A 27883-nucleotide genomic window follows, 5' to 3' on the forward strand; every position below is an offset into this window, starting at 1 on the left:
ATAGAAATATATTAACATAGAACATAACCCCAAAAAACCGAAACACACAAAACAAACACACCCCTGCCACGTCCTGACCAACTACAATAACAAAATGACCCCTTTTCTGGTCAGGACGTGACATTATTAGACTTTTTTAAATGTAGATGTTCCAAAGGGGCGCATCAGCGGCTTGTATGTGTGGAGGCTTGGAGATGATGAACGTGTTGATGTTAGTTAACGGTCAATTACCGTGAGGCCGGTAGTCTTTTGCGTGACAATAACTGTCTGACAAAATTTTATGACTGCCACAGCAGTACCTGGGGTTCAAATATTTTAAATCTTTCCGATACTTTAGCTATGCTTGATTGGTGTAATGAACCCCCCCCCCCCCCCCCGCCATGCTAACGAATCACAGGGCTTCTGTGGGATCGTCACCACTAAGCCACAGGCCAGGACGTCTCCTCTTATTTGTAGCCCAAATTCACGGGCTGTGTTGGAGGGGCAGAAATTAAAAGCAAAAGCCTACTCCTAATTGTACATTTCTATCCCACTGACTCTGACCCCAATGAGGGGTTACAGTACAAACGGAAATGCAGCATCAAGTTGTAGCTCAATTGAATTGGCTCCAAGTACAAAGCTAGCTGGTCTTTATGCCAAATGAATTTGTAGGGTGATGGTTCGGTGGATTTTTTTGTGGATGGGAATTTCAAGGCTGCAGTACAATTTGACAATGCTGATAATGCACACAGCTAATCATCGTTGAGTTGACCTACCGTAATTGCTGGTCCAGAGTTAGGAATTTACTTGGCCAAGGTACCACTGCACTGAGTGAGCTCTTACTGTAGGAAGGACTACAGGGCTGCGTTCCAAATGGCTCCCTATATTCCCTACACAGTGCACTAAATAGGGGAATAGGGTGCTATTTGGGGCGAACCCACTAAAGGGATGAAGAAAACATTCCATGAGGGATTGAATTCACAGCTGTGAGAGGAGCTTCTACTGTGGAAGGAAGAGGCAAGGGTCTGCACTAAGTTAAATGAGAGACTGCAGGTCTGAGGTTTTGGTTCAAAAATACTATCCAGAAGGAGAAAACACAACTGTGTGGACTAAAGCATTGATGACGATGCAAGGAGACGCCAGCCACAGACTTAACTCCAGTCCAGTTGGTGCACTGCAGTGGACTGGAGACTAATTATTATCTTGCTGACGAAGATGACAAGGAAATGTGATCCCAGAAACCACATTTATGGTTGACTACAAAATAACATTTTGCGAGGGTGGTCCTTGCAGGAGTGCAACCCTAAGCAACCCACAAGACTACTAACACACAGCACACTATTTCTGGTTCCATAGGGTTCTAAATCTCACCAGACAGAGTTTTCATCCTGGCAACTCTTCTAACATCTCATCTATTGTAAACCAACCAAGGCTCTCTGCACAGCATATCTCAACGGTTTCCATCTATGTTTGCAACCAGACCTGGGTTCAAATACTAATTTAAATCATTTAAAATACTTTATCTCTGCTTGATTGAGTTCGCGTGGGTTAATGAACTAATAGAATAGTCCCAAAATGGCAAACACCGCCCATCTGGCACTCCAGGCAGGCTAGAGCAAACGATCAAGTATTTTAAAGAATTGACTACAGGTTGGGCATTTTCCTCTGAAAAGAGAGATATTTTCCCGTTGCTGCCTGGCACAGTGAGCACACAGTGACCTTCAGGACCAGGAAATAGCAAATAGCTTTGATTGCAACCGTAACAAAGAGAGTGGAGCCTGACCAGACCACACCATTAACTAGCCTGGATCCAGATGATAGCAGTTGGCAAGACAACAAAACCAGATCTGGAAGCAGGCTACACCACTACTACACATTACAAAGCATTCCTTACAGTTAATAACCATATTACACACAAGAAGATTAAACAGTTATTGGCCAATGCGATTGACCCACACTTCTTTAAATGGGGAAATTGAAAGGAAGAATTTAGTGGCAATATTTATTACAAATGCTTACACTACATCATTTTTTACCATTATTTATATGTTGTTGTTTGGTGTAAATCTGCGTACTTTGCTTTTCAAGAGCATCTATGCTTAGATGACGCTACAAAACCTGCATTATAGTAAAGTTACTACTGTATCATTCCATGTTGAAACCACCAGTCTCTTCCCAAAGGTGCCGTGGAGTGCCTTGAGTCTGACAAGCGAGATGACCTTTTCACTAAACCAGGCATCCTTCAGCTCAGAGGCTCTCACACAGTAATACACATCCCCATCCCGTGTGTTCTGGTGTTCCCTCTCTATATCACTGGTGTGTTACATCACCATGTTGCCTGCCCTTCCCATCCTTCCTGTAGCCTGCAGGTCAGGTCCTCAAAGCCAGGAGGATCACAGGCCTAGTACGCTGCTGCTGCTGCTGCTGCTGCTGGACGCTGTAGACTATAGTCACAAAGCGTCTCAGGGTAGGAGTGCTGATCTAGGATCAGGCCCTTCCCCCTTTTATTCATTATGATTTAAGAACCAAAACTGATTTTGCCATAGGGTTTAGAGCAAGTGTTGCAGTTTAAAAACATATTGGCTGCAATTCTTCTCATTTTGTCACGGGGTGGAGAGAAATGTTAGCTGTTTTTAATATATCTGAGTGAGACTGACTAACAAAATCAATAGGGGCCTTCCGGCTGGTAATTTGACCATGATAACAAGTTAATATAGAAAGAAGACCGCAAAACTAGCTTAATAATCTAAAACTGTTAGCTGACATGGCTAATTGACTGACTATCAGTGACTGACATGACAGGAGTAAAACTACTGATGCACAACCCAATTTAGAACTTGCACCTGGTGTATTCTACTATTCTAACTCTCAACAGAGTGAATGAGTTAAAAAGAATATACAGTACCGTTCAAAAGTTTGGGGTCACTTAGAAATGTCTTTGTTTTTTTAAAGAAAAGCACATTTTTGTCCATTAAAATAACATCAAATTGATCAGAAATACAGTGTAGACATTGTTAATGTTGTAAATGACTATTGTAGCTGGAAACGGCAGATTTTTTATGGAATATCTACATGGGCGTACAGAGGCTGTCACGTTTTCTGAAGTCAACCACCATTTACACGGTTTTGTCTGTTTTGAGTTCCAGGTTATTGCAACTGCACCAGGCCACTAGCTGGTTGATCTCTGCACGGTATATGGACTCCTCGCCGTTGGTGACGAGACCAACCAGTCTAGTATCTAGTGTTACTGTCTGTCATCTGACAGACAGTAAAAGACAGGCTATATACAGTAGCGAGGCTATATACAGTAGCGAGGCTATAAAAGTAGCGAGGCTATATACAGTAGCGAGGCTATAAAAGTAGCGAGGCTACATACAGACACCGGTTAGTCAGGCTGATTGAGGTAGTATGTAACCATATCTACATGTACATACTACCTCAATCAGCCTGACTAACTTTACTTCACCTAAAACCTTTTTTGCACTATTGGTTAGAGCCTGTAAGTAAGCATTTCACTGTAAGGTCTACACCTGTTGTATTCGGCGCACGTGACAAATAAACTTTGATTTGATTTGAGATACGTTGGAGGTGCAGTCATTGGTGTAGAGTGAGTAGTGTAGAGGTGAGAGCATGCTTCCTTGTTGCGCTTCGGTGCTGAAAAGTGTTTTCCCAGCTTCACATGTTGAGTCCTGTTGGTCAGGAAGTCAGTGATTCACTGACAGATGGAGCTGGGCACATTTAGCTGGGAAAGTTTGTCTTGTAGCAGTTCTGGGATGATGGTATTGAACATAGAGCTAAAGTCCACAAACAATATCCTTGCATATGTCTTTGGGTTATCGAGGTGTTTGAGGATGCAGTATAGGCCCATGTTGACAGCGTTGCCCACAGACCTGTTAGCTCTGTAGGTGATCTGCAGTGGGTCAAGGGAGGCGTCAGGGATGGTTTTGAGATGGGACAGTACCTGTTAGCTATTTAGGTGAACTGCAGGGGAAGGGGAGGGCAGCCTGGGACAGGCTGGGGGAGGGAGGGAGGGGGGTTCCTGGGTTGGCAGAAGGTTAGAGGAGAGAATAGCCTGGAGAGGACTGGCAAAGGGAGGGGTAGATTCCTGCTGCAAAATCATCTACACTATGGACTGTGTTAACTGATTTGCTGTGCTTAGGGAGCGATCACTGTAGGTAACATTTCAGTTCATCAATGAGAGGAAGCAGTAAATGTCACCAAACTTTCGGCCAGACTCTTCCTCTCTCTCTCTCTCTCTCTCTCTCGCTCTCTCTCAATTCAATTCAATTCAAAGGGGCTTTATTGGCATGGGAAACATATGTTTGCATTGCCAAAGCAAATGGAATAGACAAACAAAAAGGAAATAAATAAGTGAAACATTAGTGAACATTACACTCACAAAAGTTTTAAAAGAATATATACATTTCAAATGTTATATTATTGGCTATGTACAGGTGTTGTAACAATGTGCAAGTAGTTGAAGTATGAAAGGGAAAATATATAAACAGATAATTATAGGTTGCATTTACAATGTTGTTTGTTCTCCATTGGTTGTCCTTTTCTCATGGCAACAGGCCACACATCTCGCTGCTGTTACTGCACACTGCAGTATTTCGCCTAACAGATATCTCTCTCTCTGTTTCCCTCAATTAATTTCTTTCTTTCTTTCTTTCTTTCTTTCTTTCTTTCTTTCTTTCTTTCTTTCTTTCTTTCTTTCTTTCTTCTTTCTTTCTTTCTTTCTTTCTTTCTTTCTTTCTTTCTTTCTTTCTTTCTCTCTCTCTCTCTCTCTCTCTCTCTCTGTCTCTCTCTCTCTCTCTCTGTCTCTGTCTGTGTCTCTGTCTCTTTATCTGCCTGTCTCCCCACTCTCTTAGCATGCCATAGCCCTCCCCTTTGCCAAAGGTACACGCCTTTACCACAAGGCAGAGCAGAACCTGCTGCTGCAGCACAGTCAGAGGGCTATTTTAAAGTCACACCATATGATGTTTATACCATTGGTTTGGTGTGGAAGTCTTTAGAACAGGCCTTTGTGGGTCTTCTCTAGTTTTCTCTGTTTGGTAAAACAGTTGCAGCTGTTCAGGGTTCAGGAACATTAATTATAAAACAGTTATAACATGGTTATAAGTTATCAAATAGTTTAAAGTGAGTAGGTAATCTAAGAGCCATGTAAGACATTATTTTAAATTGAGATTTTGGAGAGTTTATAATCTGGCTGAGGTGGCTAATACTACTGTTAGGGATTATGGTTAGGGGTTAAGGTTAGGGTTAGGAGTTAGGTTAAAGGTTTAAGGTTTGGGTTAGCTAACATGCTAAATAGTTGCAAAGTTGCTAATTAACATATCATACTAATTTGAGTTTCCCGAATTTACATTTACTATGTTACATCTAGTCTATGAGACCAGGCTGTGAAAAGTGGTGCAAGGTCACCTATATTGTAGCCTACTGTCACGGATTCCCGCTCCAGGCGTCACTGAACTGTCTCATTACGCACACCTGATTCCAATTCCCCTGATTAGTAATTGTATATATGTGCCCTCTGATCATCATTGTCTTGTTGGTTGTTATTACGGGTCTCATCCCGTGTATTGTTATTACGGGTCTCGTCCCGTGTATTGTTATTACGGGTCCCATCCCGTGTATTGTTATTACGGGTCTCGTCCCGTGTATTGTTATTACGGGTCTCGTCCCGTGTATTGTTATTACGGGTCCCGTCCCGTGTATTGTTATTATGGGTCTCATCCCGTGTATTGTTATTACGGGTCTTGTCCCGTGTATTGTTATTACGGGTCTCGTCCCGTGTATTGTTATTACGGGTCTCGTCCCGTGTATTGTTATTACGGGTCTCATCCCGTGTATTGTTATTACGGGTCTTGTCCCGTGTATTGTTATTACGGGTCTCGTCCCGTGTATTGTTATTACGGGTCTCGTCCCTTGTATTGTTATTACGGGTCTCGTCCCGTGTATTGTTATTACGGGTCTCGTCCCGTGTATTGTTATTACGGGTCTCGTCCCGTGTATTGTTATTATGGGTCTCGTCCCGTGTATTGTTATTATGGGTCTCGTCCCGTGTATTGTTATTACGGGTCCCGTCCCGTGTATTGTTATTACGGGTCTCGTCCCGTGTATTGTTATTACGGGTCTCGTCCCGTGTATTGTTATTACGGGTCTCGTCCCGTGTATTGTTATTACGGGTCTCGTCCCGTGTATTGTTATTACGGGTCTCGTCCCGTGTATTGTTATTACGGGTCTCGTCCCGTGTATTGTTATTACGGGTCTCGTCCCGTGTATTGTTATTACGGGTCTCGTCCCGTGTATTGTTATTACGGGTCTCGTCCCGTGTATTGTTATTACGGGTCTCGTCCCGTGTATTGTTATTACGGGTCTCGTCCCGTGTATTGTTATTACGGGTCTTGTCCCGTGTATTGTTATTACGGGTCTCGTCCCGTGTATTTACTAGAGGTTTTACTTCGCTCTTTTGTTCGGGTTACATCCCTGTTTTTGTTTACGTGTTTGTTTTTGGCTTCGTCCCTGTGCCTTTCATGGCATGTTGTATTTTTGGGTGGAGTATTAAAAACCCCAATTACGTATTCCTTCGCCTGTCTCCAATCCTTTATACAACATGATACCTACCACTTATTACTTCAGAAACAATGGTTTGAGCTGGGTTTTTTTTTTACCTGATGAAGAACTGTTTTGGATTTAAACGTTGTCAATAAAGTGGTGAATTGGGAGTTTTAACAGTGTGAGGGCCTTGTTTTTTTTTTAAATAAAAAAAGATTTTACCTTTATTTAACTTGGCAAGTCAGTTAAGAACAAATTCTTATTTACAATGACACCTACATTGTATCATGGTAGTTGTATCTTACCATGATGAAAATACTGGACTCAATATTGATCCAAATGACTTTGAGTAATGCATGTTTAATAATGTCTGCAGTGTTGTTAATACAGCCCTCCCTAGTTTCCCGTCAGTCTCTCTGGAAGGGAGGTGTGAGCCTTCAGCCATTAGTCAGACATGGAAGAAAGAGGGGCAGGCTACTTCAGTACAGATGTAGAGAAATGTGTAAAGACAAATACTGAAACTTCTGCAAGAAGAACTTTGGGGGTGAAGGAATAACGTTGTAGACTCGTATTATTACTAAATGAAGAGGATTTATCACCACCACTTGAAGAAATGTAAAAAATATTTAATTATCTGAAAGAAGCTTGGATGAAGTCGAGTAACTTTCGCGCGTCGCTGGAAAGGATCTCTGAAATCGGCTCCAGACTAGAGCATCTGACGGTGACTCTTTACTATTTACATCTATAGCTGGACGGGATTCTAATTCCTTTCAATAGGCTATAATAAAAACTATGATTAAAAATATATTTTGTTGGCTATAGTCGCCAGTATAAACTATAGACAAAAATAAAATGTGTTTTTAAGATTATCTTTATTTGAAATGTAACATAATTTAGTGAAATTACATGAATTGTATTTTTTTCTGGTTGTATGTTATTTTGTGTTTAAACACATTAAGAACAAAGGGTGTGCTCGTCGAGAGCCTTTGAATTGGCAGTAAGATTTAAATGACAGCATACCTCAATCATAGACTAAATGAAACATGTTTCTAGGGCAGCAACTCTGGATAATAAACGTCTCAATTTCCGGATAGATGCTACCCAGATGCACTCATTCATTTTCGATCAAGAGAGAGGGATAAAAAAAAACTAACGTGTTAATAATCTTTTTTTTTTTTTATCTAGCTGGTCCATCACTTTTCAGCTCAGCTGTAAAAGGTGGGATATTCGTCGATCTCACTCAAAAAAGGACTTTTAATACGCCTCTTTACTCATCTCTGCTGGACATTTGTGGAATAACAGCTTGAAAACCAGAGACGATGAACCAGCAGATATTTATCCACTATAACTACACAGGGAAGCTGGAAAACCGTCAGAATGGAAAAATCACAGGTGGTGGCGTCACCTTGGATGCTAAAACCATCGTGTTCCTCATCATCTGTTGCTTCATAATCCTGGAGAACCTGATTGTTCTAGTAGCAATATGGAAAAACCACAAGTTCCACAACCGCATGTACTTCTTCATAGCCAACCTGGCGTTGTGTGACCTTCTGGCTGGGGTGGCTTATATCGTCAACCTCCTCATGTCAGGGGAGAAGACCCTTCACCTGTCTCCAGTGTTGTGGTTTGTGAGGGAAGGGAGCATGTTTGTAGCCCTGGGGGCTTCCACATTCAGTCTCCTGGCTATAGCTATAGAGAGACATCTGACCATGATTAAAATGAGGCCCTATGATGCCAGTAAGAATTACAGGGTGTTCTTGCTCATAGGGACCTGCTGGCTCATAGCGATATCCCTGGGAGCATTGCCCATCCTGGGGTGGAACTGCTTGGACAACCTCCCTGACTGCTCCACAGTCCTACCGCTCTATACCAAGAAGTACGTGGCCTTCTGCATCATCATCTTCATGGCCTTGCTGCTGGCCATGTCCGTCCTGTACATACGCATCTACATGTTGGTGAGGACCAGGTATGCATTGATGCTATCTTATGGTGATCGATTGGTCTGTCTGTCTGTCTGTCTGTCTGTCTGTCTGTCTGTCTGTCTGTCTGTCTGTCTGTCTGTCTGTCTGTCTGTCTGTCTGTCTCTGTCTGCTCTGCTCTGCCTGCCTGTCTGTCTGTCTGTCTGTCTACACATCTAGTGGCTTGCAAAAGTATTCACCCCCTTGGTATTTTTCCTATTTTGTTGCCTTACAACCTGGAATTAAAATAGATTTTTTTGGGGGGGTTGTATCATTTCATTTACACAATGTGCCTACCACTTTGAAGTTGCAAAATATGTTTTATTGTGAAACAAAGAAGACATAAGACAGAAAAACTGAACTTGAGCTTGCATAACTATTCACCCCCCCAAAGTCAATACTTTGTAGAGCCACCTTTTGCAGCAATTACAGCTGCAAGTCTCTTGGGGTATGTCTCTATAAGCTTGGCACATCTAGCCACTGGGATGTTTGCCCATTCTTCAAGGCAAAACTGCTCCAGCTCCTTCAAGTTGAATGGGTTCCACTGGTATACAGCAATCTTTAAGTCATATCACAGATTCTCAATTGGATTGAGGTCTGGGCTTTGACTAGGCCATTCCAAGACATTTAAATGTTTCCCCTTAAACCACTCGAGTGTTGCTTTAGCAGTATGCTTAGGGTCGTTGTCCTGCTGGAAGGTGAAGAGTCTCAAATCTCTGGAAGACTGAAACAGGTTTCCCGCAAGAATTTCCCTGTATTTAGCGCCGTCCATCATTCCTTCAATTCTGACCAGTTTCCCAGTCCCTGGCGATGAAAAACATCCCCACAGCATGATGCTGCCACCACCATGCTTCACTGTGGGGATTTTGTTCTCGGGTGACGAGAGCGTTTTCCTTGATGGCCAAAAAGCAACATTTTAGTCTCATCTGACCAGAGTACCTTCTTCCATATGTTTGGGGAGTCTCCCACATGCCTTTTGGCGAACACCAAACATGTTTGCTTATTTTTGTCTTTAAGCAATGGCTTTTTTTTCTGGCCACTTTTCCGTAAAGCCTAGCTCTGTGGAGTGTACAGCTTAAAGTGGTCCTATGGACAGGTACTCCAATCTCCGCTGTTGTGCTTTGCAGCTCCTTCAGGGTTATCTTTGGTCTCTTTGTTGCCTCTCTAATTAATGCCCTCCTTGCCTGATCCATGAGTTTTGGTGGGCGTCCCTCTCTTGGCATTTTGTTGTGGTGCCATATTCTTTCAATTTTTTTATAATGGATTTAATGGTGCTCCATGGGATGTTCAAAGTTTTGGATATTTTTTATAACCCAACCCGTATCTATACTTCTCCCCACCTTCGTTCCTGACCTGTTTGGAGAGCTCCTTGGTCTTCATGGTGCTGCTTGCTTGCTGCTGCCCCTTGCTTAGTGGTGTTGCAGACTCTGGGGCCTTTCAGAACAGGTGTATGTATACTGAGATCATGTGACAGATCATGTGACACTTAGATTGCACACAGGTGGACTTTATTTAACTAATTATGTGACTTCTGAAGGTAATTGGTTGCACCAGATCTTATTTAGGGCCTTCATAGAAAAGGGGGTGAATACATATGCACTTCTGAGTTGTTTTTTTTTTTTCAATTTTTTTTAAACAATTCACCAATTCAGACTATTTTGTGTATGTCCATTACATGAAATCCAAATAAAAACCAATTTAAATTACAGGTTGTAATGCAACAAAATAGGAAAAACACCAAGGGGGATGAATACTTCTGCAAGACACTGTACATGTTGGTCAGGACCAGGTGTGTATTGATGCTATCTATATGTTGGTGAGGACCAGGTGTGTATTGATGCTATCTACTATGTTGGTCGAGGACCAGGTGTGTATTGATGCTATCTACATGTTGGTGAGGACCAGGTGTGTATTGATGCTATCTACATGTTGGTGAGGACCAGGTGTGTATTGATGCTATCTACATGTTGGTGAGGACCAGGTGTGTATTGATGCTATCTACATGTTGGTGAGGACCAGGTGTGTATTGATGCTATCTACATGTTGGTGAGGACCAGGTGTGTATTGATGCTATCTACATGTTGGTGAGGACCAGGTGTGTATTGATGCTATCTACATGTTGGTGAGGACCAGGTGTGTATTGATGCTATCTACATGTTGGTGAGGACCAGGTGTGTATTGATGCTATCTACATGTTGGTGAGGACCAGGTGTGTATTGATGCTATCTACATGTTGGTGAGGACCAGGTGTGTATTGATGCTATCTACATGTTGGTGAGGACCAGGTGTGTATTGATGCTATCTACATGTTGGTGAGGACCAGGTGTGTATTGATGCTATCTACATGTTGGTGAGGACCAGGTGTGTATTGATGCTATCTACATGTTGGTGAGGACCAGGTGTGTATTGATGCTATCTACATGTTGGTGAGGACCAGGTGTGTATTGATGCTATCTATATGTTGGTGAGGACCAGGTGTGTATTGATGCTATCTACATGTTGGTGAGGACCAGGTGTGTATTGATGCTATCTATATGTTGGTCAGGACCAGGTGTGTATTGATGCTATCTACATGTTGGTCAGGACCAGGTGTGTATTGATGCTATCTACATGTTGGTGAGGACCAGGTGTGTATTGATGCTATCTACATGTTGGTGAGGACCAGGTGTGTATTGATGCTATCTACATGTTGGTGAGGACCAGGTGTGTATTGATGCTATCTACATGTTGGTGAGGACCAGGTGTGTATTGATGCTATCTATATGTTGGTGAGGACCAGGTGTGTATTGATGCTATCTACATGTTGGTGAGGACCAGGTGTGTATTGATGCTATCTATATGTTGGTTACTTGTTTTTTTGTCTTCTGTCTTGGATGGATGGGTGGCCGGTGTCCATGCATCCATCCATCCATCCATCCATCCATCCATCCATCCATCCATCCATCCATCCATCCATCCATCCATCCATCCATGGTTTTATTTATCTCTCTGTCTTTCTATCTATCCAGCAGTCGCAAGGTGACGAAACATTCGAACTCAGAGCACTCCATGACCCTCCTCCGTACTGTCATCATCGTGGTCGGCGTCTTCATTGCATGCTGGACGCCCATCTTCGTCCTCCTCCTCATTGATGTGGCCTGCGAGCATCGCTGCTGCACCATCCTCTACAAGGCCGACTACTTCATAGCCCTGGCCGTGCTCAACTCTGCCATGAACCCTGTTATCTACACCTTGGCCAGCAGGGAGATGAGGAGAGCCTTCTTTAGCTTGGTCTGTGGCTGTCTGATAAAGGGGAAGGTCTCCAGCAGCGGTGAGCCCAATAAGCCCAGTAACCTGGAGCACAGCAGGAGCACAGCAGGAGCACAGCAGGAGCACAGCCCATAATAATCCTAACAACCACAGCAGGGCAGATGAGCAGCAGAAGAACAGGGACAGTAGTCTGAATATTATAGTGGCACAGACCTTGATAAAGAGTCCAACATCATCGTGCGCCAATGTGGCCAATGGAGAGGAGGGTTGAGGTTTTCTGCTGGGCCCTGAACCTCCATATCCAAATCATTCTGAATGAACACAAGAGACTACGAAGTGTGGCAACGCGAGACATTGTAGCCCTATGCTGTGCATAGGATGGAGAGACATTGAAGGCCTATAATGTAACTATACTGACAAAAGATATAAACGCAACATGTATAGTGTTGGCCCCATGTTTCATGAGCTGAAATAAGAGGCCCTACATTTTCCATACGCTTTTTGTAGCTTATTTCTCTTCAATTTTGCACACAAATGCTTACTGCAGGAATGTCCACCAGAGCTGTTGCCAGACAATTTAATGTTAATTTCTCTACCATAAGCCGCCTCCAACGTCGTCATAGAGAATTTGGCAGTACGTATGATGCGTTTCTATTTTTGTTCAGTATATTTAGCCGAATTACTTCATAACCACAAACAAGCACTTGGCTCTCCCTCTCTGTGAGGGTAGAGGGTCCAGAAACTGTCCAGACCAGATAAACACTGTGCAGTCGAGATATAGGGGGCTATATTAAATTCGGCACCTTTTTAAAGGTAACGTTTTCTGCTTTCGCAGAGACTGCATTCATGGTAAACGCTGCATATGTTTAATTACCTTTAAATGTCAAATCGCTCTATGACGCAGATATTCCGCGGTCCAAATTTAATCTAGGCCATAAACTACAGTGAAGCTGTAGACTGCCACTATACTGTAGGTCCTGTAAAGCACGCATGGTGGGCTGGGATGGTAAACAGATGGTTATTTTACATTCATTGTAAATGTAACTCTTGAAAAAAGCTATTTATTATTTTTTTGTTTGTCATACTTTGACATATGTGTACAGTTTTTCCTAAATACTGTTACTCTACATTATAAACTGTGTGGTTCGAGCTCTGAATGCTGATTGGCCGACAGCTGTGGTATATCAGACCGTATACCACGGGTATGACAAAACATTTATTTTTACAGCTCTAATTAAGTTGGTAACCAATTTATAATAGCAATAAGGCACCTTGGGAGTTTGTGGTATATGGCCAATATACCATGGCTAAGGGCTGTATCCAAGCACTCGTCGTGCCTAAGAACAGCCCTTAGCCATGGTTTATTGACCATATACCACACCCCCTCGGGCCTTATTGCTTAATTATACAATGGTAGCATGCTCTTTGTTTTATTGTGTAAAACGATTGTATTTAACCAGATGATTTGCTCAACATTATGCTACTACCTGTACTGTAGCATCATTTAACTGTTAATATGTCTATGAGCTCATGGAAGCTTCCCTGTAGCAGAGCTAAACCAGGTTGAAGTGAAGCTTCCCTGTAGCAGAGCTAAACCAGGTTGAAGTGAAGCTTCCCTGTAGCAGAGCTAAACCAGGTTGAAGTGAAGCTTCCCTGTAGCAGAGCTAAACCAGGTTGAAGTGAAGCTTCCCTGTAGCAGAGCTAAACCAGGTTGAAGTGAAGCTTCCCTGTAGCAGAGCTAAACCAGGTTGAAGTGAAGCTTCCCTGTAGCAGTGCTAAACCAGGTTGAAGTGAAGCTTCCCTGTAGCAGAGCTAAACCAGGTTGAAGTGAAGCTTCCCTGTAGCAGTGCTAAACCAGGTTGAAGTGAAGCTTCCCTGTAGCAGAGCTAAACCAGGTTGAAGTGAAGCTTCCCTGTAGCAGAGCTAAACCAGGTTGAAGTGTTGACTGGAGGTTGCAGGGCACCACCCTCTGCTGCTATGTACTAAAGCAGTGGTCACCAACCTTTTCTGAGTCCAGACCAATTTCTGAGTCCAAAAGCAAACCGCTCAGATTTTTTATTTACATGACTTAAAAAATGTAAGCCTATGCAACATTAACCAATTAAAAACAGTACTGTAGTAATGAGGTTTGTGCAGTAGGCTATAGGCCCAATACATTATCACTGTATATTGGCTAGGCTTGAATTACCCTGCCAATGTTGTTTTTCGCAGGACATTCTAAAATTATATTTCAACATTGTAGGTATATGATCAGACTGGTAATAGATAATTTGATGTATTACTTGTGAGTGACAAAATAATAATATTTTTTGATTTTACTGTACTGATGGCCTGCATCTGATGGTCAGTCTGAGGGGAGGGAGGGAGCAGCGGTGAAGCAGCCTCTCAAACGACTCACCGTCCCTCCCTCCTCTGAGAAAAGGGTAAACAGTCTTCCAGCTGATGGCAAAACTCAAAGTCGCACTGCATTATTTCTGCCTCATGCACCCACGGCTGAGTGAGCATAATAATTCGCTTTTTTTTTTTACTGTACTGATGGCCTGCATCTGATGGTCAGTCTGAGGGGAGGGAGGGAGCAGCGGTGAAGCAGCCTCTCAAACGACTCACCATCCCTCCTCTGAGAAAAGGGGACACAGTCTTCCAGCTGATGGTGAAACTCAAGTCGCACCACATTATTTCTGCCTCATGCACCAATTCATGCTGTTACTCCTATGACCAGAGAAAGTGTCATTTTCCTTGATATTGAAAAAGACACAAGCTGCTAATAATAACTAAGGCTTATTAAAACACTTTCCTACTCATTCATTGCAGCTGCAGTGCTGGTTGTAGAATGAGTGGAAGTAGGGAGAACACGCATTTTATGGTTTATGAAAGTGTTGACGTTGCTGAATAACAACTTAAACATGTACTTAGTTGTAAAAACAGCAGCTCTTTGCTGTATTCATCGAGTCTCTCTCTCGAGTCATGGTTTTAAGTGTTTTGAAATCTCACAGTATCAACTTTGCTGTGCATTTGAGGCTTCTTTTTACAGCCTATGGCTCGAGGAAACTGCAGACACGGTAAGCTGAGCTATCTGATTGGCCAGCGGTAGGCCTATAGGGGAACTTGATTTTCTCTCTGGGCCTGCCGGGTACGTGGAGTTCCACCTTCAAGCACATGAAACGGTTCAAAATGGAAACACTTTTTTTCCTTTCTGGCGCTATGGCTGCGGAATCATGTGCACCTACCACCAACAGCGCTAAACCAAAAAATGACATAGGAACGCAAGTCCTTATCATTGTTTTTGACAGAAATGTTTGGTGATCGACTATGAATGCCTTGGAGATCGACCACTGAACTAAAGAGACTTTTCAGTTCATCTATTCAGCTGACAATTGCTCAAGACAAACATAAACAAACTTCTCAAATAAGACAAATATTTTTCAGACATAACAGTAAATTTTACACATTAAGTGGTTCAGTTGGAATGCAATTAATCGGAATACTGTATGTAGAAAACAGCATTTGATATAAAACAATCGATTGATGTTATCACTGATGTTATCACTACATACGTTTGCTGTGCATTGAGGCACATATACCGCATGCTGTTTAATGGGAGTCAGTGGAACTGCATGGAAAATAGTATGACTGTTCATCAAACAAAAAAAGAACATTCACGGTTTTATTGCCAACAGTCATACAGAATGATGATAACTCATACAACCAAAGACTAAATCTGTAAACATTGTTTGGACTCATTTCTTTGTTTTTTTTTTATTTTTTACTTGTTCCAAAATGTGTTTTTGTGGTCCTTCTGACAAAAAGACTCATCATATTCAGAATTTGGAAACTAGAGAGAGAGAAAAACGTTGAATCTCAAGCAGCAACACTCAAGCAGTACTGCGAAACACAACTCTTAGAATGCGTCCCAAATGGCACCCTATTCTCTATAGTGCAATACTTTTAACCAGGGACCCCTGGTCAAAAGTAGTGCTTTATATAAGGATTAGGGTGCCAATGGGATGCACTCTAACGAACGGCAGGGCATGCCCATGAAGAAGTTCCAGCTATTGCACTTTGAAGAAGAAAAACACCATTGGTACAAATAAAAGGCACATTTTCATCAACAGAAATCTGAAAAAGCCATGTTCTAGTGTGACTCCCTACAGTATACATGGGGATGTTGAGTTGACTCACAATTCTTTGTTGAGCTAACATAACATTATTTATGCCAAGCTATTACTGTAATGGTGTAAGATTGATTCATGTAAGATTATTTGATTATTTGTTTAAAGGTTTGAATATCATGCGTCGACCTCCAGTCAGGATTTGTCCCTAAGAGTTTTGGGAAACTATTCTTCAATCTGGTCCTTTCCAAAAAGTCACTGTACAGATCTGCCAAACAAAATGTATAACTATTCTATTTCGTCTGTTCATAAACTGCCACGAAAGCAGCGGGCTGTCTGTAAATGTACACAATCTAGACTAAAAGTACATGGAACTGCTTTAGGTTAGACAGCAACTGTATCATATTTTGATGGGGAGGTTATCATATCATAACATTGCTATGATCCCCTTTAAAAATCAGAGTAAGACTTATTTAAAAGACAGTTGTGAGAGTAGATCCACGTTCACTTCCTCTTGCTGCAAAATACAGGTAGCCTACAGTATCATAAATCTTCTTGTCAATCAAATGAACTGGAAACACAGGTTCTGTTTTGGATCAATCCTGTACACATCATTATCTAACAGCATCAGTATCCCGTTTGTCACAGGTTTTGTAAATGGTCATAGTATTCAGTTTCTGTACTTATGCATGAACATGAGGCTAAAACATGTTTTATTTTCAGCTTCTGTAACCATTTAGATAAATGGCTGTTTTACCTATGCAATTACTGTAAAAAAATAAAAATTCTAAATATGTATTGTAAACTATATTAATGTATAGATTTCAAGTGGTTGAATTTAAATAAGTTGTACCATACAACTCCAATATTCATTATTTTTTATTTTATTACAATGTTATCACAATAGGTATATAAAACAAATATGTAACATATGCTATATAACATGATAAATATAATTGAACTATTCCTAGTTATGTAAATTCAGTCTAAATGCATAGGTAAAAGGCCAATTTAGCTGTTCTATCAGTCAGCTTTTCTGTACTTGATGACCATTCTGTGATGTCAATAGACCTATCCAAATCCATACATTGAGAAATGAGAATTAATTTATAATCAATATTGTTACACAAGAGAAAGTGATCTAATATCCTTATTATCTAATTAAGAGTGCGCTAGGTGAAATCGCGAGGATTTTTCTAAACCTCCCGTCGGTATAGTGATTTAAGTTAAAACACGTTGGTGAATTGTTCTCAATACAATTAACACAGATAATCTTTTAAACTTCTGATTGTGCTATACATTTGTGATAATAATTTGTCAAATAATACACTTTTAAAAGTCCACTATAAAGCCATAAATGCTAGAAATGATGTGAAGAATATTCATTTGCATGATCGAAGCTCCAAACTAGTTGACTTACTACACACCCAGTTTAAAGAAGGATCCAGAAACCAATTATGAAATAATATTTTGAAAAGCAATAAATATATATATATATATTTTTTTTAACAGTGTGAGCATACACAAGTAACTCCCAAGGGGGTTCAAGGTCTATGAACAATGTCCACAGGAACAGTTAGATTTGTCAAGTCATGCGACTGCAGTGACACAAGTAGAGTACTTCATTATAAATAAAATGTCATTGGGTCAATCTCAATAGTAATAACTTCATTCCTCATGCCCCTCCCTCCTTGTTTCCTTCTCAAAGCACATTGGAGCAGAAGATGTGAGGGTCCTCCCCTCGGATCTATATAGCCTCATGAAACCAGACTGACCACTGAGCTTACGTTTCGTGAAGTGAAACAGAATGTGACATTGTCACATTTTTACATTTACATTTTAGTCATTTAGCAGACGGTCTTATCCAGAGAGACTTACAGTTAGATCAGTCTGGTTTCATAAGGCTATCGGAAGGTTTTGAGAAGGGGGGGGGGGGCAAGGAGAGAGGATGCAAGGAATCAAGGGAGTACAACAGATTCACCCAGTATCTTTAAAGCCATGTTGACAGCACTATGAGGGGCCAAAGGTTGCGACCCCTGACCCCAACACACTGTGACTACTGTAAAGCAAAACACATTCACGTCTTTAATTCTTATAAAGCAGATTCATTTTAGCCTGGTCACAGACCCATTTGTGCTGTCTTACCCACTCCTATGGGCTATGGTCATTGTCCCGCCCTCAGGTGTTGGCAAGACATCACAAACTGGTCTGGGACCAGGATAGATTCATTAGTAACCCCAAGGGAAGATGTCGTCGCGCTATAGCTGCGATAAAGGACAAATAATCCTAAAATAGTTTCAATATAAACAACAGCATTTTCAAATAGTTGTTCTCCTCTATGTAACTCCTACTTACCAATGACTGTGTAAATCTGGTTGTGCTTGATAGACAAAACAAAAATTCAGGGTTTTATTCGAAAATACTATTTTCTTTCCCCTCTTTGATGTCGATTTGCGCTTCGTCATCTAAACTACTAACTTGTTTTTCTTTGTTTTTAAAACACCAAATCAACATATATGTCCCAAATGCACCTATATGTCTTCTCAAAAATATAGCATTTCAATCATCACAACAAAATAATAACAGTTCTATAAATATTTTTTATATCAGCAAACCTTCTTCTTTCTCATCCTCCTTTTTGTGGCCTGGGAGTTTGCTCAGCCACAGACCGCTTCCAAGACACTGTCATCATCGTTAAGTAACCTTTTTTCAACAATAATATATTCTCTATTTTCATCTTCAAGTTTCAGGTTTTCAGGAGGAATTGGAGGTTTAAGTTTCAGAACTCCATCTCCCATCAGGTTTAGTGAGTGGATCGTCACTATTTCCTGTTGCCCACAGGCTGCTTCAGACAAAGTTCACTTCCTGCAGACACTATGGGTAAGCTGTTGTCACGGTGATGGCCTATCAGGTGACTGATGCTGTCAAATATGTGATCTTTTGTCCGCACCTTTTCAAAAGATACAAAGGATACAAAAGTGAGTGAGTGACATGGGGGATAATATGAGTATTATTTACAGGTAAACATTTCTCTAGCATACTGTACCTCTCTCTCTCTCTCTCTCTCTTTGTCTCACAATTACTTACTCACTGGACACACACTAGTTGAATCAATGTTGTTTCCATGTCATTTCAACAGAATTACGTTGGCCCAATGAGTAATAGACGTTGAATTGACCTCTGTGCCCAGTGGGTATTTACTCAATCACTCACCCTTTCTCTTATTCGCCTTTTCACACTAGTGTAACTCTCTCTCGCCCGCTTCTCCCTCCCTGCTCACCGTGCCCTCAGGATTCACCAGCAGTAGGTGTTTGGCCAGCCCATTGTGCATGCCCGTCAGTACGTACGACCCAGGGTTGGTGGTGCTCTTCCTAACCAGGAAGTCTCCGTCGTCTACCAGTAGTTTCTCTGCGTCTCGTCGGCTCATCTCTCCGTGGTACCAGGCCTGGCCTTCCAGCTCCTCCTGGGCCTTGAAGGCAGCAGAGCGCACCAACAAGGGGCTGGAGTTATCCACAGATCCAGCCTTGTGAAGGGCAGGGACCGCTGACTGGGTCAGGATGGCATCCTCAAAAGGCTCTGTGGTGGTGGGATAAAGAATACATGTAAGCAGGGAGCACAATATGGCGGAAATAGGCCTATGCAGGTACAAAGGGGAGCATGGACAATGTAAGTTGTGTAATGTATGTTACACCATTGCATTGTTGAATACTAGTTTGTGATTGGCTTGAAAAGCATTCTATAGCGTGCATTATTTAAGTGAAGAAGAAGCCGGTGTTTGGTGGATATATCGGCATGGGTGTTGTTAGGCCCGAGACGAAGTTCAAGTAACAGACACATCTCAACATCAACTGTTCAGAGGAGTCTGCGTGAATCGGGCCTTCATGGTCGAATTGCTGCAAAGAAATCACTACTAAAGGACACCAACACGACGTGGAACACACCTTCCACGTCGTTCATACATTGTTTTTAGAACGCATAGCCCCTGGTTGATTATAACTTCCATAATGTATGGTGAGATGTGGTACTATGCTATATGTCTGTGTAGTCATACATGAATACTTCCCTAGTTTTATTCCTGGAAATAATGACACTTATGTGTAGGCACTCGGTAGTAATTGAAACATTATTCAGTAAATTGTTCATATAGTGTAAAGGAGGAGGAAGAACCTGGATAAAGGAACCTATTATAACCAAGATGTCACCTCATCCCCAGCCTCCATTATGACACACATGGTTCTTCATTCACCTCGACGCTACATTCATAAGGAGCAACGTGGCATACATGCAATTTGTTTGTCAGATATATCAGCTATATCTGAATAACATGCAGTATACCTGTAACCCTCAAGTTGGGGGGAGGTTGTGGGAAGCCACGACATATTATAGTGTCTACAGCACAGGAGGCTGCTGAGGGGAGGACGGCTCATAATTATGGCAAGAACAGACCTAATGGAATGGCATCAAATACATGGAAACCGTGTGTTTGATAACACTCCGCTTATTCTGTTCCAGCCATTACCACGAGCCCATCCTCCCAAATTAAGGTTCCACCAGCCTCCTGTGGTCTACAGTGATATCTCCCTTTTGTCTTGGACCTGACACAATGTAATTATAGCACAAAACAACCCCCTGGAAACAATAGCCAGATCACCTCTATAATTATAATCATGTCTCGTGGTTGGACTAGTGTTATTACTGTTAACAATTAGCGATTAGTGGTAAGGTTCTTCTATACAGGTTCAATAGGAATTATACTAGTGTTATTAGCATAAACATTTTAGCAGTGAGTTTCTTATTTTTATAAGTATGTTCAGCCGGTCCTAAATCACTCCCTATCCATCCCCCTTGTTCCCTTACACCTCTATGTTAGTATGTCTAAGGATAAGTATAAGCAGTGTAGTGGTAAAGCTTCAGATCTGTAAACATTGAAGGGCTAGGGCCAAGGGGAGGGGTAGATATCGTAATAGGACCAGATCATTGGATAGGATTATGCTAGTGTTAACAGCAATTAGCGTTTAGCAGTTAGTTTCTTCTTCTTGTCGATGTTGAATGGGAATATTCTAGTGTAATTAACGGTTCGCGGTTAGTCTTCTCGTAGATGTTGAATAGGAATATGCTAGAGTTATTAGCATTAGGGTTAGTTCTTACTCATGTCTTTCCTGGGACTGTCTTTTGCTACGCCTGATGCCCCCTCTGCCATGCTGTACAATAATGTGAATATTGCTTACAGGCAAACATATCTCTCTCTCTCGTTACTGTTAGCAATAAGCAGTTAGAGGTAGGTATTCTTACTCATGTCGAACAGGTCTTTCCTTGGACTTTCTTTGGCTGCTGTGCCCGTTGCCCCTTCTGCTGCCATGCTGTCCTGTTCAGCCTGCAGCGCTGCCAGCACCTGGGCGTCGATCTGCTGGGTGTTCACGTACGTAGGCACATCCCCCGTTTTTGGTGCTGTGCTCTTCCCCTCCGGCAGACTGTAGATGTCACATGATCCTAGACGTCAAAACAAAAGTTAAAAGCAAGAAAAACGAATTTATATTTTCTGTCATCTGAAGAAAAAAATAGACAATAAAGAGTCTTTCTCTTCTTACCTGGGGGGAGTTATGAGTTAGTAGAAACGAGGGATGCATATCTTTCTCTTTCAAGACGACTAGATACGCATCTATGGGCTCTGGCACCATACACGAATGATACGTATGTAGATACATGGGCTCTTATACCATACAGGAATGATACGTATGTAGATACATGGGCTCTTATACCATACAGGAATGATACGTATGTAGATACATGGGCTCTGGCACCATACACGAATGATACGTATGTAGATACATGGGCTCTTATACCATACAGGAATGATACGTATGTAGATACATGGGCTCTTATACCATACAGGAATGATACGTATGTAGATACATGGGCTCTTATACCATACAGGAATGATACGTATGTAGATACATGGGCTCTTATACCATACACGAACGATACGTATGTAGATACATGGGCTCTTATACCATACACGAATGATACGTATGTAGATACAGGGGCTCTTATACCATACAGGAATGATACGTATGTAGATACATGGGCTCTTATACCATACAGGAATGATACGTATGTAGATACATGGGCTCTGGCACCATACAGGAATGATACGTATGTAGATACATGGGCTCTTATACCATACAGGAATGATACGTATGTAGATACATGGGCTCTTATACCATACAGGAATGATACTTATGTAGATACATGGGCTCTTATACCATACACGAATTATACGTATGTAGATACATGGGCTCTTATACCATACAGGAATGATATGTATCTAACTCAACAATAAAATAAACATCCTTTTTCAGGACCCTGTCGTTCAAAGATAATTCATAAAAATCCAAATAACTTCACAGATCTTCATTGTAAAGGGTTTAAACACTGTTTCCCATGCTTGTTCAATGAACCGTAAACAATTAATGAACATGCACCTGTGGAACGGTCGTTAAGACACTAACAGCTTACAGACGGTAGGCAATTAAGGTCACAGTTATGAAAACGTAGGACACTAAAGAGGCCTTCCTACTGACTCTGAAAAACACCAAAAGAAAGATGCCTCATCTGCGTGAACATGCCTTAGGCATGCTGCAAGGAGGCATGCGGACTGCAGATGTGGCCAGGGCAATAAATTGCAATGTCCGTACTGTGAGACGCCTAAGACAGCGCTACAGGGAGACAGGACGGACAGCTGATCGTCCTCGCAGTGGCAGACCACGTGTAACAACACCTGCACAGGAACGGTACATCCGAACATCACACCTACGGGACAGGTACAAGATGGCAACAACAACTGCTCGAGTTACACCAGGAATGCACAATCCCTCCATTATGCTCAGACTGTCCGCAATAGGCTGAGAGAGGCTGGACTGAGGGCTTGTAGCCCTGTTGTAAGGCAGGTCCTCACCAGACATCACCGGCAACAACGTCGCCTATGGGCACAAACCCACCGTCGCTGGACCAGACAGGACTGGCAGACAGGACTCGTCTTCATTGACAAGTCGCAGTTTAGTCTCACCAGGGGTGATGGTCGGATTTGCGTTTATCGTCGAAGGAATTAGCCTTACACCGAGGCCTGTACTCTGAAGTGGGATCGATTTGGAGGTTAAGGGTCCATCATGGTCTGGGGCGGTGTGTCACAGCATCATCGGACTGAGCTTGTTGTTATTGCAGGCAATCTCAATGCTGTGCGTTACAGGGAAGACATCCTCCTCCCTCATGTGGTACCCTTCCTGCAGGCTCATCCTGACATGACCCTCCAGCATGACAATGTGCCACCAGCCATATTGCTCGTTCTGTGCGTGATTTCCTGCAAGACAGGAATGTCAGTGTTCTGCCATGGCCAGCGAAGAGCCCGGATCTCAATCCCATTGAGCACATCTGGGACCTGTTGGATCGGAGGGTGAGGGCTAGGGCCATTCCCCCCAGAAATGTCCGGGAACTTGCAGATGCCTTGGTGGAAGAGTGGGGTAACATCTCACAGCAAGAATTGGCAAATCTGGTGCAGTCCATGAGGAGAAGATGCACTGCAGTACTTAATGCAGCTGGTGGCCACATCAGATACTGACTGTTACTTTTGATTTTGACCTCCACTTTGTTCAGGGAAACATTATTCCCTTTCTGTTCGTCACATGTCTGGGGAACTTGTTCAGTTTATGTCTCAGTTGTTGAATCTTGTTATGTTCATACAAATATTTACAAAATATTAAAATTAAACGCAGTTGACAGTGAGAGGACGTTTCTTTTTTTGCTGAGTTTAGATGCATGGGATCTGATACGATACATGAACGACACGTTTTAGTTTGAAACGATTCGGTGCCGATTCTATTTGATTTGTCGCGACTGCCGGCGGTCGAAGTCGCCGACCTTCTAGCCATCGCTGATCCTCTTTTCATTTTCCTTTGGTTTTGTCTTGTATCACACCTGGTTCCAATTCCATTCATTACATGTTGTGTATTTAACCCTCTGTTCCCCCTCATTGTCCTTGTCGGTGATTGTTTGTTTGTAAGCTTTGTGCAAGATATGTTCTGGTGTGCGACGGGTTTTGTACCCACGTGTATTATTTTGTATATTTTGGTTTTCTGAGTTTTTGAGCACTTATTAAACTGCTCCGTTTTATACCAAGTTCGATCTCCTGCGCCTGACTTCCCTGCCACCAGCACGCACCCTTACATGATTAGAGTAACGAAACGATTTGGTTCGATACGATTCAATGCACACTTTTATTGAATAAACACATTCATTTTCCATTCAAATCTGCTGCTGATGGAGCTCATGAGCTGGGCCTCTCTGAGCTGGGCCTCTCTGAGCTTGGCCTCTCTGAGTTTGGCCTCTCTGAGTTTGGCCTCTCTGAGCTGGGCCCCCTCCTCTGAGCTGGGCCTCTCTGAGCTGGGCCTCTCTGAGCTGGTCCTCTCTGAGCTGGGTCTCTCTAAGCTGGATCTGTCTGAGCTGACTTGTGTGGGTGTGTCAAGATTTCCCTTAGCCGGAAATAGCTGGCTTTTGACCTATAAAAAAATAGAAAAGCTGATAAATAAAATTGGCACAGGCAAATTGTCCGGGAAAAGAAGAAAAAACACCATTGTGAAGTAACGCTTTTTAGCCTCTTCATTGATGGAAATACGCGTCGATGGAAATTCATTTGACTGGTCATGTTTATCCGTCTATAGGTTCATTTGCATAATTTTGTGTACTTAATTTGCCACTTGTGTACAGTATATTCGTTATGTATCTTTGTTATGTTTATATTCGTTATGTATTTTATCACATGCGTACAGCATACAGATACAGTCTTTGAGCGTAAAATCTGTCAGACAGCGCGAGAGCTGCTGCTACAACATCTCAAACAGCAAATGCAAAGGCAACGGAAGGCAAGTGACACACCACTTTGCAATGAGCTGGAGGCAGTATGCATTTTGAAAACATATACTTAACTGTTTGAAACCTGAAGGTTTTACTACATATTATGAGGCATGTCTTACCTTGCTTCAAAGTAGCCTAGCCAAAATCAGACCATATCTGTGGATGCCATTATTTTATATAAACGTTCTTATTTTTATCATATTTGTACTGTGTACTTGAGCTTGTGTCCTGAAAAGTGACTACACCTCAGCAATTTATTTTAAAGAATGACCAGAAAGGTGAGATTTTGAACTTTCTTGGAGTATTCAGCATTACTAGTTATTGCTTATGGCCTTCTCATGATAAATAATTACTTTTGGGGATTACATAGATTACATTTTAGATTAAAATCAAATCAAGCTTTATTTATACAGCACATTTCAGACATGGAATGCAACAGAATGTGCTTCACAGGAAAAAATATATAAAAACAATGGGGAAAAAACGGAAATATTTGCTACACAACAAATGTAAGAGGATAAAAAACAAAAGAATAACAATAAAAACTGAACAACTAAAAAGCCCCCTAATGAAAAGCAAAGCTAAAAAGGTGTGTTTTAAGATATTTTAAATATGTCCACAGTTTAGTCTCTCCCTCAGGTTCTCTGGCAGGCTATTCCAGAGGCTGGGGGCATAATAACTAAAGGCTGCCTCTCCATGCCTCTTGGTCTTAAGCTTTGTGATAGTTAAAAGGCCAGTGCCAGAGGACCTGAGGGACCTACTGGGTACATAACTTAAAAACATGTCTGACATGTATTGGGGTGCACAATTGTGGATTGATTTAGAACAATCTTAAAATGAATTCTAAATTCACAGGCAGCCAGTGCAGAGACCTTAAAATTGCTGTAAGGTGTATTCTCCGTATGGTCTTGGTCAGTACCCGTGCTGCAGCACTCTGTATGTTTTGCAATTGACCAATGGCTTTCTTCAGTAGACCAGACAGGAGAGCATTACAGTAGTCAAGCCTGCTTGTAATAAAAGCATGGATGAGTCTCTGTATCAGCCTGAGAGAGAAACGGCCGTACCTTGGCAATGTTCCTCAGGTGGTAAAAAGCTATTTTGGTCCTAAGATTATGTTTAGTTAAATTTAACTGGGACCGATACGTAATGGTCAATCGTAATGGTGAGCGAGAGAGAAGGTGAGACGGAGAGAGAGCAAGAGACAGAGAAAGACAGACAGAGAGAGAGGGCAGAAAAACAGAAAAAAAAGACACGTCCAGAAAGATATCCAAAGAGAGAGAGAGAGAAAGAGAGACCAGAGACAGATAGATCCTCTTTTACCCTGTTGGACGAGTATCCCAGTAGGCCTCCTGTCCGCTCCCCAGATCTCGCCACAGTGTCTACCCTGGTAGTAAGTCTGGTCCACCCCAGCCCCTGGGGCCTGCTGCTCGAGGGACAGACACAGGAACAACAACAGAATGAGTCAGAGAAAAATAAAGATAAAAAACAGCAACTCTTCTGCAAGGTCTGTATTCCTTCCTTCCTCTGTCAGCAGTATCCATCTCATTCATGATTGGGAAGCAAATCAAATCCCAGAGGCTAACAGGATGTATTTCTAGACTGTGGTGACGTATGTAGGCCCTGGGTGCCATAGGAAGAGGTAGCATGGATGAGGTAGGAAAGATAAGGTAGGATGGATGAGGTTGGTGTGGCTGAGGTAGAATGGATGAGGTAGGATAGATTAGGTAGGTGTGGATGAGGTTGTGTGGATGAGGTAGGTATGGATTAGGTAGGTGTGGATGAGGTAGGATTTACGAGGTAGGTATGGATGAGGTAGTATGGATTAGGTAGGTGTGGATGAGGTAGGATGGATGAGGTTGGTGTGGATGAGGTAGGATGGATGAGGTTGGTGTGGATGAGGTAGGATGGATGAGGTAGGATGGATGAGGTTGGTGTGGATGAGGTAGGATGGATGAGGTAGGATGGATGAGGTTGGTGTGGATGAGGTAGGATGGATGAGGTTGGTGTGGATGAGGTTGGTGTGGATGAGGTAGGATTGACGAGGTAGGGGTGGATGAGGTAGGATGGATGAGGTTGGTGTGGATGAGGTTGGATGGATGAGGTTAGTGTAGATGAGGTAGGATGGATGAGGTTGGTGTGGATGAGGTTGGTGTGGATGAGGTAGGATTGACGAGGTAGGTGTGGATGAGGTAGGATAGATTAGGTAGGTGTGGATGAGGTTGGTGTGGATGAGGTAGGATGGATGAGGTTGGTGTGGATGAGATAGGATGGATGAGGTTGGTGTGGATGAGGTTGAATGGATGAGGTTAGTGTAGATGAGGTAGGATGGATGAGGTTGGTGTGGATGAGGTTGGATGGATGAGGTTAGTGTAGATGAGGTAGGATGATGAGGTTGGTGTGGATGAGGTTGGATGGATGAGGTTAGTGTAGATGAGGTAGGATGATGAGGTTGGTGTGGATGAGGTTGGATGGATGAGGTTGGTGTAGATGAGGTAGGATGATGAGGTTGGTGTGGATGAGGTTGGATGGATGAGGTTAGTGTAGATGAGGTAGGATGATGAGGTTGGTGTGGATGAGGTTGGATGGATGAGGTTAGTGTAGATGAGATAGGATGGATGAGGTTGGTGTGGATGAGGTTGGATGGATGAGGTTAGTGTAGATGAGGTAGGATGGATGAGGTTGGTGTGGATGAGGTTGGATGGATGAGGTTAGTGTAGATGAGGTAAGTGTGGAATGGACATCCTGGGAATTGTATTTGTAACTGGTGATGACGTACGTACACATGTTGATTTGCGGTGCAACGCCAGCGAAGCCAAGATAGTGTGTTAATGTCTCGCAGTGATCACATAAAACATGTATGTAGTCACTGTTCAAAACTGTGTTGAACTCTTTGCATAAAAGCATCTGCTAAGTGGTATATATTATTATAGCTAAGTGGATGGTGAGGTAGGTGTGACCAGGTTTTCTGTGTCTCAGTCTGGTTGGTTGGTCCAGCCTAGCCTGGTATTTATGAACCATCCTGGGGGCATATCTTATTATGATATTACTATAGGGAGGTGGATGAGGTAGAATTGTATATATTTTATATATATATATATATACACATTTTAACCTTTATTTAAC

The 27883-nt window shown here is 42.3% G+C and overlaps 2 protein-coding genes across 2 annotated transcripts in view; one reads left to right on the forward strand and one right to left on the reverse strand.

The window, feature by feature from the left end:
* Positions 1-6981: 6981 nt before the first annotated feature.
* s1pr3b (sphingosine-1-phosphate receptor 3b) lies at positions 6982-15594 on the forward strand. The gene is made up of 3 exons (XM_014138885.3): positions 6982-7258; positions 7723-8503; positions 11504-15594. Exons 2-3 carry the CDS (start codon positions 7857-7859, stop codon positions 11877-11879), a joined length of 1023 nt encoding a protein of 340 aa, XP_013994360.1. The 5' UTR covers positions 6982-7258; positions 7723-7856; the 3' UTR covers positions 11880-15594.
* A 1125-nt stretch (positions 15595-16719) lies between these two features.
* shc3 (SHC (Src homology 2 domain containing) transforming protein 3) overlaps positions 16720-27883 on the reverse strand; it is a 56043-nt gene continuing 44879 nt past the window's right edge. The window contains exons 9-12 of the mRNA XM_014138882.3: positions 26081-26183; positions 21146-21343; positions 19134-19429; positions 16720-18803 (exon numbers count right to left, since the gene is read on the reverse strand). Of these exons, the coding sequence (XP_013994357.3) occupies positions 18675-18803; positions 19134-19429; positions 21146-21343; positions 26081-26183 (726 nt within the window). The 3' untranslated portion in view covers positions 16720-18674. The remainder of the gene's footprint in view (positions 18804-19133; positions 19430-21145; positions 21344-26080; positions 26184-27883) is intronic.

This window comes from Salmo salar, chromosome 13 (assembly GCF_965601325.2).
Source record: "Salmo salar chromosome 13, fSalSal1, whole genome shotgun sequence".
Lineage (NCBI taxonomy): Eukaryota > Metazoa > Chordata > Actinopteri > Salmoniformes > Salmonidae > Salmo > Salmo salar.

What these genes read in the sequence shown, in the direction of transcription:
- s1pr3b (XM_014138885.3), top strand. Translation starts at nt 7,857, where the DNA reads ATGAACCAGCAGATATTTATCCACTATAACTACACAGGGAAGCTGGAA. An exon ending in TACATGTTGGTGAGGACCAG is followed by an intron (nt 8,504 to 11,503) that starts GTATGCATTGAT and finishes CTATCTATCCAG; the next exon opens with CAGTCGCAAGGTGACGAAAC.